This window comes from Nerophis ophidion, linkage group LG24 (assembly GCF_033978795.1).
Source record: "Nerophis ophidion isolate RoL-2023_Sa linkage group LG24, RoL_Noph_v1.0, whole genome shotgun sequence".
NCBI lineage: Eukaryota > Metazoa > Chordata > Actinopteri > Syngnathiformes > Syngnathidae > Nerophis > Nerophis ophidion.
Window position 1 is genome coordinate 10,185,409 of NC_084634.1, and position 12,527 is coordinate 10,197,935.

General features: G+C 41.9%; 1 protein-coding gene across 2 annotated transcripts in view; it reads left to right on the forward strand.

Moving 5' to 3' along the window:
- The window catches only part of LOC133542292 (kinesin-like protein KIF13B), a 116,492-nt gene that overhangs the window by 96,148 nt on the left and 7,817 nt on the right, over window positions 1-12,527 (forward strand). For both annotated transcript variants that reach the window (XM_061886283.1, XM_061886284.1), the window contains exons 35-39: window positions 1,610-1,687; window positions 5,078-5,134; window positions 6,288-6,363; window positions 6,451-6,557; window positions 10,447-10,509. In XM_061886283.1, the coding sequence (XP_061742267.1) occupies window positions 1,610-1,687; window positions 5,078-5,134; window positions 6,288-6,363; window positions 6,451-6,557; window positions 10,447-10,509 (381 nt within the window). The remainder of the gene's footprint in view (window positions 1-1,609; window positions 1,688-5,077; window positions 5,135-6,287; window positions 6,364-6,450; window positions 6,558-10,446; window positions 10,510-12,527) is intronic.

Sequence of the window (12,527 nt, forward strand, 5' to 3'; positions counted from 1 at the left end):
TTAAATAAATTAATTTATTTTTTTACTTTGCTTTTTATAACTTTCAGAAAGACAATTTAACAGAATAAATGAGACCTTAAAAAGGATTTTAGGATTTTTAAACACATATACCTTTTTACCTTTTCAATTCCTTCCTCTTATTTCCTGACAATTTCAATCAATGTTCAAGTATTTTTTATTGTAAAGAATTATAAATACATTTTAATTTAATTCTTCACTTCAGCTTCTGTTTTTTCGATGAAGAATATTTGTGAAATATTTCTTCTAACTTATTATGATTAAAATAAAAATAAAAATATTCTGGCAAATCTAGAAAATCTGTAGAATCAAATTTAAATCTTATTTCAAAGTCTTTTGAATTACCTTTAAAATTTTTGTTCTGGAAAATCTAAAAGAAATAATGATTTGTCTTTGTTAGAAATATAGCTTGGTCCAATTTGTTAGATATTATAACAAAGTGCAGATTGGATTTTAACCTACTTAAAACATGTCATCAAAATTCAAAAAAGTATTTTAATCAGGAAAAATTACTAATGATGTTCCATAAATAATTTTTTAACTTTTTCAGAAAGATTCGAATTAGCTAGGTTTTCTCTTCATTTTTTTCGGTTGAATTTTGAATTTTAAAGAGTCGACGTTGAAGATAAACTACATTTCAAAATTTAATTTTCTTTTTTTTTTTCGTGTTTTCTCAACTTTTAAACCGTTAAATTAAGTGTTTTTTCATCATTCATTCGCTACAAAAAACCTTCCGTAAAAGGAAAAAAAATGTACGACGGAATGTCAGACAGAAATATCCTTTTATATATATATATATATATATATATATATATACTGTAGAATTATTTATTAAAGGTAAATTGAGCAAATTGGCTATTTCTGGCAATTTATTTAAGTGTGTATCAAACTGGTAGCCCTTCGCATTAATCAGTACCCAAGAAGTAGCTCTTGGTTTCAAAAAGGTTGGTGACCCCTGGTCTACAAGATGGCGGCAAGGTCGCAGCAACTAAAAACTAAAATGTCAAACATTTACAAAGAAGCTGTTGGCGCCTCGCAGACCAAATTCCTTATTGAACGTGTGACGTCTCACATGCCAAATCGAAGAAGTCGGCGGGCCGTAGTTTGGACACCCCTGATCTGGGTCATCACTTTTACGTAGGTTACCCAGGCAGCAAGAAATGATACGTTTGACGTGACGCGGCATGCTACTTTTGAACAACCTCAGAAGCCTGATAAGCTCTTTAGTAACTTGCACTAACACCATCCAGTGAAAAGATTCAGAGCTAGCAAACACAGCTGAGCTTTCATGAAACGTCATATGCAGATATCATAAGTCTTTGTATTTTTTCACATAATCCATTAATTATCTCCCTGAGTAATTCATTACTTTTTTAGTAATGTAAGGAGTAACTATAATTACTTTTGAAGGTAATTCACCACACACAGGTCATGGTGTTGATTTTTTAGGTTCAAATAAAGTTGCTCAGTTAACTTTAGTGGTTCAGCGTCCTGTAATGTTTTAAAATAATTAAAACATATTGTCATAAATGATTAAATTTAATGTTAACCTTCATTATTAACTTTGATAAAACTTCATATTTTTGTGTAGGAGGTAGCAGTCAGGGAACAGCTGGCAGGCAGAGGGAAAACTCCAAGACGCTGTCTCAGCTCGCCAAACGTCAACCGGGTATGTGGACCACTGTCTCTTAGCAACAAGCTCATTTCTTCTAACTTTTCAGCTCACCTAACCTGCTCTAAGGCCCCCGTTTACACTAAGGTTATCCAGGGTAAATCCCACCTAACCTTATCCGTGTCCACACACAACAATGCCACCATTCAAGACTCTCTCCCTCCTCCGTCAGCCGGCGAAACGGGACCTAATACGCATGCGCGTAAACTGCAAACGTCATAGTCACCTCCAGTTTTCTTAAATGTAACTTATCTGAACAATATCCAGTGTTGTGGTATTTCACTTAAAGGCCTACTGAAACCCACTACTACCCACCACGCAGTCTGATAGTTTATATATCAATGATGAAATATTAACATTGCAACACATGCCAATACGGCCTTTTTAGTTTACTAAATTACAATTTTAAATTTCCCGGGAGTTTCGTCTTCAAAACGTCGTGTAATGATGACGTGTACGCAAGACGTCACAGGGTTTCAGGAAATATGAGCACTACGCACATCCATCCATCCATCCATCATCTTCCGCTTATCCGAGGTCGGGTCGCGGGGGCAACAGCCTAAGCAGGGAAACCCAGACTTCCCTCTCCCCAGCCACTTCGTCTAGCTCTTCCCGGGGGATCCCGAGGCGTTCCCAGGCCAGCCGGGAGACATAGTCTTCCCAACGTGTCCTGGGTCTTCCCCGTGGCCTCCTACCGGTTGGACGTGCCCTAAACACCTCCCTAGGGAGGCGTTCGGGTGGCATCCTGACCAGATGCCCGAACCACCTCATCTGGCTCCTCTCGATGTGAAGGAGCAGCGGCTTTACTTTGAGTTCCTCCCGGATGGCAGAGCTTCTCACCCTATCTCTAAGGGAGAGCCCCGCCACACGGCGGAGGAAACTCATTTCGGCCGCTTGTACCCGTGATCTTGTCCTTTCGGTCATGACCCAAAGCTCATGACCATAGGTGAGGATGGGAACGTAGATCGACCGGTAAATTGAAAACTTTGCCTTCCGGCTCAGCTCCTTCTTCACCACAACCGATCGGTACAACGTCCGCATTACTGAAGACGCCGCACCGATCCGCCTGTCGATCTCACGATCCACTCTTCCCCCACTCGTGAACAAGACTCCTAGGTACTTGAACTCCTCCACTTGGGGCAGAGTCTCCTCCCCAACCCGGAGATGGCACTCCACCCTTTTCCGGGCGAGATCCATGGACTCGGACTTGGAGGTGCTGATTCTCATTCCGGTCGCTTCACACTCGGCTGCGAACCGATCCAGCGAGAGCTGAAGATCCCGGTCAGATGAAGCCATCAGGACCACATCATCTGCAAAAAGCAGAGACCTAATCCCGCGGCCACCAAACCGGATCCCCTCAACGCCTGGGCTGCGCCTAGAAATTCTGTCCATAAAAGTTATGAGACATCATAAATGTATCAAATCTTTATTCGACACGTAAACAATGTGATAAAAAACATTTTACATCAATCAATCTGGGGATGTAGCTATCTGGTTAAGACACTGCTCACTCTTTTGCCTTCACCTTCATTGTCCATTCCTTTTTGCTGACTTTATATACTCTGGACCAGTGGTTCTTAACCTAGGTTCGATCGAACCCTAGGGGTTCGGTGGAGGTCAAAACACACCCGACTCATCGTGTAAATACAAACTTCTCCCTATCGGCGTATTACCGATACGGCAACAGCTGACTGATTTGCAGGTGTGTCATTTGTTGTGAGCTTATGTACTGTGTTGGTTTTCTTCTTTGAACAAGGTGATGTTCATGCACGGTTCGTTTTGTGGACCAGTAAAAAAAAACATGGTAACACTTTAGTATGGGGAACATATTCATCATTAATTAGTTGCTTATTAACATGCAAATTAGTAACATATTGGCTCTTAACTAATCATTATTAAGTACTTTTCGATGCCTTATTCGACATGGCCTTATTATAACTCTAACCCTAACCAAATAACTCTGTCTTTATTACTTAGAATATGTTCCCCTAGTGTCCAAATAACTCTAAATTAAGTCTTTGTAACTTAGAATATGTTCTCCATACTAGAGTGTTACAAAAAACATATAACTCTGTCTTGAATTTGGAAAAAAAAGAAACATTTTATTTTTCACTAAAGAAGGGTTGGGTGTATGCACATATGAAACTGGTGGGGTTCGGTACCTCCAACAAGGTTAGGAACCACTGCTCTGGACCTAGACGTTGAGTCCGCGACATAGATGGCGGACAATAACTGATAGTCTGCTTTGCCAGTCCAAATGCATTCGACGTTTTCCTCAACGGCCAGGCAACACAAAGCACACTCTACCTTTTTTATCGCATGCCAAATAGCTGCAATCGCTTTCTCTTAAGGTATTCAATCAATCAATGTTTATTTATATAGCCCTAAATCACAAGTGTTGGGTTGCACAAGTCACAACAACATCCTTGGTTCAGATCCCACATAAGGGCAAGGAAAAACTCCCAACCCAGTGGGATGTCAATGTGAATGACTATGAGAAACCTTGGAGAGGACCGCAGATGTGGGTGGGAATCACTAATAAGCCAGAGTTCTTTGAACGCAGATTTCTTGTATTCATGTGTGATTTCCACAAGCTTCTGAACATGTAGATCAGGGGTAGGGAACCTGTGGCTCTAGAGCCAGATGCGGCTCTTTTGATGACTGCATCTGGCTCTCAGATAAATATTAGCTGACATTGCTTAACACGATAAGTAATGAATAATTCCGTTGGTAATCAGTGTTAAAAATGACGTTAAAAATATAAAACATTCTCATGCATCTTAATCCATCCGTCTGTTTTCTTCCGCACCCGTTCATTAATGGTAAGAAGTATTTTACTTATTATTGGTTGATTTCAAAATAACAATGTTATTAAAAAGAATAAGAGACTTATTTTACTCTAAAAATGTTGGGCTTACTTAAAAATGCACACATTTCGTTGTATTCAGTGTTAAAAAATACTATGTGGCTCTCACGGAAATACATTTTAAAATATTGGGCTTTCATGGCTCTCTCAGCCAAAAAGGTTCCCGACCCCTGATGTAGAGGAATGAGAAACACGGGCATTTCTGGGTGACTCGCCTCCATATTTCCAGTGGTTAGCTCCGAGTTGCGAAACCGCTTCATTATGAAGCTGGCTGTGGCTCGTTCTCTTTGACGTCACTTTCTCTCCGAGTTCAGTTTGTAAACGATCAATGAGTACATACATAGCTAAGAGCCGGAGAGTCAAGAAATACACGCCGCACTTAGCCTTGTAAAAATGTGTCCTTAAACCCTGGTTTAGTGTGGCTGAAACGGGGCTTAGGCTTAATAATTATTTGTTTAAGGGTTCAAACGACTAAGTGTAGACATAAGTCACACACTGACTTCTTTAAACTGTCCTCCCAGCTTTCTGCCAGCACTTTGGATGTCTTCTCTTCAACTTGCAAACTCCATGACTTCCAGGTGAGAAACACGACTTCCGCTTCATCTTCATGTGTTGCGATGTCTGTTTTGTCTCATTTCCAGTGCTCTCATTGCCACAAAACAGAAGAAATTGTAGTGAAAATGAAAAAGTTGTTAATATGGTATAATCTTTGTGTATTTAGATGATTCATTTAATTTTGAAAAGTATGGTATGATCTTTATTGTCATTGCACAAATTTAATTTTCACCATAAACCCGTTCAAGATTAGACAAAAATTGCACAGGATTACAGAACCGGAACGCTGATTAGTCCCCACATACGGTGCTCCGTAAAAGATGTGAAAAAGATAGACTCTGGTTGATTTCAGACTGTGCTCTGATTGGAGTGAGAAGAAAAAAATGGATAGCAAATCACATATACTTGGTACAACATACAACTCCAGACTTGCAACAAGGGGCCAAAGCTGCCGGCTACAATAGGTACTTGAACTCCTCCACTTGGGGCAAGATTCCTTTCCCAACCCGGAGAAGGAACTCCACCCTTGTCCTGGTGAGAACCATGGACTCTGACTTGGAAGTGCTGATTCTCATCCTAGTCGCTTCACACTCAGCAGCGTACTAATCCAGTAAGAGCTGAAGACCCTAGCCAGGTGAAGCCATCAAGACCACATCAAAAAGTAGAGACCTAATCCTGTAGCCACCAAACCCGATCCCCTCAACGCCCTGACTGCACCTAGAAATTCTGTCCATAAAAATTATGAGCAGAACCGCGGACAAAGGGCAGCTCTGGGGGAGTTCAACCTTCACTGGAAGAGGTCCGATTTATGCGGCGCGGGTGTGCAGACAATACGCAATGCGTAAATCAGGCGGTCTGATACCCTGTATTCTGAGCCCTCCACACAGGACTTCCGGAGAGACCTCTCTAAGGTCCACATAGCACATGTAGACTCCTATTAGGGTTGTTTGGTGGAGAAAAGGTAACGCACAAAGTAAGTATAAAGAACAAAGGACATGTTTCCAACATGCTCACAAAAATGTGCGAATAAATATAAATTTATTATACTGTATGTATCTGTTTATATAACATTTTCATAGTTTCAAATCATTTCTGCTGAAGATGAAAGATGGCAATTCTCTAAAGAAATGTTACTATAAAAATGACAACACAGTCTTTGTGTGCGTGTGCGTGCAGGTCTGGGAGACTGACCAGGACCTCTCTGCTCCTCCTCAGTCCAGACGCACGATGTCCACTTCAGGACCAGAAACAGGTGAGTCTTGTTTGCTTTCCTTCATGCTTTCTTCTTTCAATCCTCTCTTCTTCTGCAACTTATTTTTTTCCTTCCATTATTCTGCAGATACATTTTTAGGCTCCGCTGGGTCTTCCCTTCCGCCAGTGAAGGCCATGCCCACGCTGCAGAAGTCACTGCTTCCTGGTGGCAAAGATGTCAGAGAGCATAAGCAGGTACATTTCTTTTGCTGCCTGCCGTAACATCTTTACTTTCACAAACCCTCCCGGCGATTACCATGCTTTGTTGGCAATGAGATAGGAGCACACTGTGGCAATCAGGAGCACACTAGTAATCAGGAGCACACTGTACTAATCGGAAGTACGCCCTAGTAATCAGGAGAACACTGTTGTAATCAGGAGCACACTGTAGTAATCAGAAATATGCCGTAGTAATCAGTAGCACACTGTTGTAATCAGAAGTACTCCGTAGTAATCAGGAGCATGCTGTATTAGTCAGAACTATGCCGTAGTAATCAAGAGCACACTGTAATGATCAGGAGCACACTGTAGTAATCACAAGTACGCTGTAATAATCAGGAGCACACTTTAGTAATCAGAAGTTTGTAGTAGTAATCAGGAGCACACTGTGGTAATCAGGAGCACTTTGTAGTAATCAGAAGTACATTGTGGTAATTAGGAGCACACTGTAGTAAGCAGAAGTATGTCGCAGTAATCAGGACCACACTGTAGTAATCAGAAGTACGCTGTAGTAATCAGAAGTACGCTGTAGTAATCAGAAGTACGTCGTAGTAATCAGAAGCACACTGTAGTAATCAGTACGCCGTAGTAATCAGGAGCACACTGTAGTAATCAGGAGCACTCTGTAGTAATCAGAATTACACTGTGGTAATTAGGAGCACACTGTAGTAAGCAGAAGTATGCCAAAGTAATCAGGAGAACACTGTAGTAATCAGGAGCACTTTGTAGTAATCAGAAGTACGCAGTGGTAATCAGAAGCACACTGTGATAATCGGGAGCACACTGTTGTAATCAGAAGTACTCCGTAGTAATCAGGAGCATGCTGCATTAGTCAGAAGTACGCCGTAGTAATCAAGAGCACACTGTAGTAATCAGAAGTACGCTGTAGTAATCAGGAGCACACTTTAGTAATCAGAAGTACGTCGTAGTAATCAGAAGCACACTGTAGTAATAGGAAGTACGCCGTAGTAATCAGGAGCACACTGTAGTAATCAGAAGTACGCCGTAGTAATCAGGAGCACACTGTGTTAATCAGGAGCACTCTGTAGTAATCAGAAGTGCACTGTGGTAATCAGGAGCACACTGTAGTAAGCAGAAGTATGCTGTAGTAATCAGGAGCACTTTTTAGTAATCAGAAGTACGCAGTGGTAATCAGGAGCACACTGTAGTAATCAGGAGCAAACTGTAGTAATCAGAAGTACACTGTAGTGATCAGGAGCACACTTTAGTAATCAGAAGTACGTCGTAGTAATCAGAAGCACACTGTAGTAATCAGACGTACGCCGTTGTAATCAGGAGCACACTGTAGTAATCAGAAGTATGCCGTAGTAAACAGGAGCACACTGTGTTAATCAGGAGCACTCTGTAGTAATCAGAAGTACACTGTGGTAATTAGGAGCACACTGTAGTAAGCAGATGTATGCTGTAGTAATCAGGAGCACACTGTAGTAATCAGGAGCACTTTTTAGTAATCAGAAGTACGCAGTGGTAATCAGGAGCACACTGTAGTAATCAGGAGCACACCGTAGTAATCAGAAGTACGCCGTAGTAATCAGGAGCACACTGTAGTAATCAGAAGTACGCCGTAGTAATCAGGAGCACACTGTAGTAATCAGAAGTACGCCGTAGTAATCAGGAGCACACTGTAGTAATCAGAAGTACGCCGTAGTAATCAGGAGCACTCTGTAGTAATCAGAAGTACACTGTGGTAATCAGGAGCACACTGTAGTAAGCAGAAGTATGCCGTAGTAATCAGGAGCACACTGCAGTAATCAGAAGTACGCAGTGGTAATCAGAAGCACACTGTAGTAATCAGAAGTATGCCGTAGTAATCAGGAGCACACTGCAGTAATCAGAAGTACGCCATAGTAATCAGGAGCACACTGATCACCAAAATAGAATCAAATAATTGTTGTCGTCAGACTTTTTACCCACAATGCCCCTTAATGACAATGTCAAAAAGTTTTTAAAATTTTTGGTGGGCCAAACGGTAGAAAATTAATGGATAGATGGAAATTGAATAAAAATGAAAAACTAGAGAAATCACATGGACGTAAGTATTCAGACCCTTTGCTTGGTTGATGCACCTTTGACAGAAATTCCAGCCTCAAGTCTTTTTGAACACGATGCCACAAACTTAGCACACTTATCTTGGGGCAATTTGGCCCATTCCTCTTTGCAGTACCTCCCAAGCTCCTTCAGGTTGGAGGTGAAGTGCCACTTTTCATCCAGGATGTCTCTGTACATTGCTGCATTCATCTTGGCCTCTATCGTGACTAGTCTCCCACTTCCTGCTGCTGACAAGCATCCCCACATCATGATGCTGCCACCACCATGTTTCACTGTAGGGGTGGTATTGGCCTAGTGATGAGTGGTGCTTGGTTTCCTCCAAACATTTTGCCTGGCATTCTTCAACCTTAGCTTCTTCAGACCAGAGAAATTAGATTCTCATGGTCTGAGAATCTTTCAGGTGCATTTTGGCAAACTTGACTAAGAAATGGCTTCCGTCTGGACACTCTACCATACAGACCTGATTGGTGGTTTGTACTTTTGCAACGTTTTCCTCTCCACAGAGGAATGCTGTAGCTCTGACAGAGTGACCATCAGGTTCTTGGTCACTTCCCTGACTAGGGTCCTTCGCCCCCGATCGCTCAGCTCTAGAAAGAGTCCTGGTGGTTCCAAACTTCTTCCATTTACGGATGATGGAGGCCACTGTGCTTATTGGGACTTTCAAGACAGCAGATATTTTTTTGTACCGACAGGCCAAGCGGTGTGCGGCTTCGGAGGTCGCGTAAGCAAAAACTCGGAATTCCTTAAGGCTCTGGATGCTGTGGGGATGTCTTGGTTGTCAAGACTCTGCAACATTGCGTGGACATCAGGGATGGTTCCTCTGGATTGGTAGACCGCGATGGTGGTTTCTCTGGATTGGCAGCTCAGGGTGTTGGTTCCTCTTTTTAAGAAGGGAGAACCAAAGGGTGTGTTCCAACTATGGTGAGGTCTATTCAGGTGTACTGGGTAGGAGGCTACTCAGGATAGTCGAACCTCGGATTCAGGGGGAACAGTGTGGTTTTCGTCCTGGTCGTGGAACTGTGGACCAGCTCTATATCATTAGCAGGGTCCTTGAGTGTGCATGGGAGTTTGCTCAACCAGTCTAAATGTGCTTTGTGGACTTGGAGAAGGCATTTGACCGTGTTCCTCGGGAAGTCCTGTGGAGAGCGTTTAGAGAGTATGGGATATCGGACTGCTTGATTGTGGCGGTCTACTCCCTGATCGGTGTCAGAGCTTGGCCCGCATTGCAGGCAGTAAGTTGGACCTGTTTTCAGTGAAGGTTGGACTTTGCCAGGGCTGCCCTTTGTCACCGGTTCTGTTTACAACCTTTATGGACAGAATTTTTAGGCGCATTCAGGGCGTTGGGATCCAGTTTGGTGGCTGCAGGATTAGGTCCTTGCGTTTTGCAGATGATGTAGTCCTGATTGCTTCATCTGGTCAGTATCTTCAGCTCTCACTGGATCAGTTCGTTGACGAGTGTGAAGTGACTGGGATGAGAATCAGCACCTCCAAGTCAGAGTCCATGGGTCTCACCCGGAAAAGGGTGGAGTGCCATCTCCAGGTTGAGGAAGAGATCTTGCCCCAAGTGGAGATACCTCAAAGTCTTGTTCACGGACACTATTGGTAGTTCAGGCATCCAGATGCCTCCCTGGGGAGGTGTTAAGGGTACGTCCGACCTGTGGGAGATCACGGGGAAGACCCAAGACACGTTTAGTAGGACAACATTACTGTGATAATAACCCCGATCGTGTGAAATGTTGATAGTGTCACATGGCTAATGTATCCTAAGTGCTAAACAAGTCTTGTCTTGTTGCAGAATGTGCCCGATATCATTGTGCACTCAGCCAGTGTTGAAGAGGGCATGAGCACCGGTCTTTTGGTAAGTTGTGCTCAACATATTCACATTCTACACAATGATACAAGTATGTGTGATTCTTGCTCATATCGTGTTGGATCAATACACACGGCTACAATATCAGTATCAGTGAAACGGTTGTGCTGGGACTGTTATGTTTAAAGGGGAACATTATCACAATTTCAGAAGGGTTAAAACCAATAAAAATCAGTTCCCAGTGGCTTATCTTATTTTTCAATTTTTTTTTCTAAATTTTACCCATCATGGAATATCCCGAAAAAAGGCTTTAAAGTGCCTGATTTTCGCTATCTGTAAATCCACCGTCCATTTTCCTGTGACGTCATCTAGTGATGCCAATACGAACAACATGGCGGATAGCACAGCAAGATATAGCGACATTAGCTCGGATTCAGACTCGGACTTCAGCGGTTTAAGCGATTCAACAGATTACGCATGTATTGAAACGGATGGTTGGAGTATGGAGGCAGATAGCGAAAACGAAATCGGAGAAGAAACTGAAGCTATTGAGCGAATAGCTATTGAAGCTATTCGGCGATCGCCTTCTAACCAGCGATTGAGTGTCGCAGGGTATCCATACATCTCTGTGCCATGTCTGTCGTAGCAGACCAAACGAGGGACTTTCGCATCTTTTGACGCTGGAGCAACTTAAATCTGTCGATTGGTAAGTGTTTGTTTGGCATTAAATGTGGGTGGAGGGAAAGACTGGATGCAAATATAGATACAAATGTACATACAGCTAGCCTAAATAGCATGTTAGCATCGATTAGCTGGCAGTCATACCGCGACATAATATGTCTGATTAGCACATAAGTCAATAACATCAACAAAACTCACCTTTGTGATTTTGTTGACTTTATCGTTGGAAATGCATCTGCTTTGAGTGTCGGAATATAACCATACATCCGTCTGCCATGTCTGTCGTAGCTTAGCCAGTAAAATGTGCAGACCAAACGATTAGCATGCCGTGCTAATCGATGCACACTTCACGTAAATCAACTTGAATCCGTCCCTGATCGTTTTGTTACGCCCTCCGGCAACACACCGACGAGGCATGATGTCTCCAAGGTACGGAAAACAGTTGAAAAAAACGGAAAATAACAGAGCTGGTTTGACTCGGTTTTTGTAATGTGTTTGAGAAAATGGCGGATTGATTACCTATGTGACGTCATCGCTCCGAGAGCGAATAATAGAAAGGCGTTTATTTCGCCAAAATTCACTCATTTAGAGTTCGGAAATCGATTTTTTTTTCTGCAACATCAAGGTATATATTGACGCTTACATAGGTCTGGTGATAATGTTCCCCTTTAAGAAAAGTGTACATTTACCTGTCCGATAAGGACAATATATATCCCAATAGCGGTCGTTTTATTTCTCTATAGCAAATATACATCACAGAATAGCAATTTTAAATTCTTCATCTTTTATTTGTTTCCATGTATATATAAAAAGGACAAACTGTATATGTAGTTTGCACAGTGTATAATCCCATTGTCCCAGTGATGGGCCCTAAGCGCCCCCTAGAGGCCAGCTGTGGTCCTCAGTTGTAATACACTTCTCCACCACTTGTGGCAGTAATGACAAATCTCAAACAAACCGAAGAAGTCTGGAGCCAAAGTCATAACGACGTTTAGGCGCCAAAAGGATGATTAAAGTGTCAAAACTGTCTTTTCATTTTCACTTTAAGCTTGACAACTTATTTAAGAAACATATTTATTAATATTATTTATTCATACAGATAGAATTGTATTTCTTTTAGCACCGCATAATAAATACGTACATTTATTTTTCATCAGATTTGAAAATTATGAATGTATTTGGAATGAATTATAATTAGGAATCAGATGTGAATTGAGTTTTTTGTGCACTCCTAATTTAACTCCGTCCTTGTATGTTTTTTTCATGTTGCGTCTTCAAGTGAGCGACAAGAATAAACATGTTCAAGTCCTTAGTAACCACTTATGTCGATTTATTGTCCTTTAGCCTCACGTCTGACTTGTTTCATAAAACAAAGAAGTTACTCT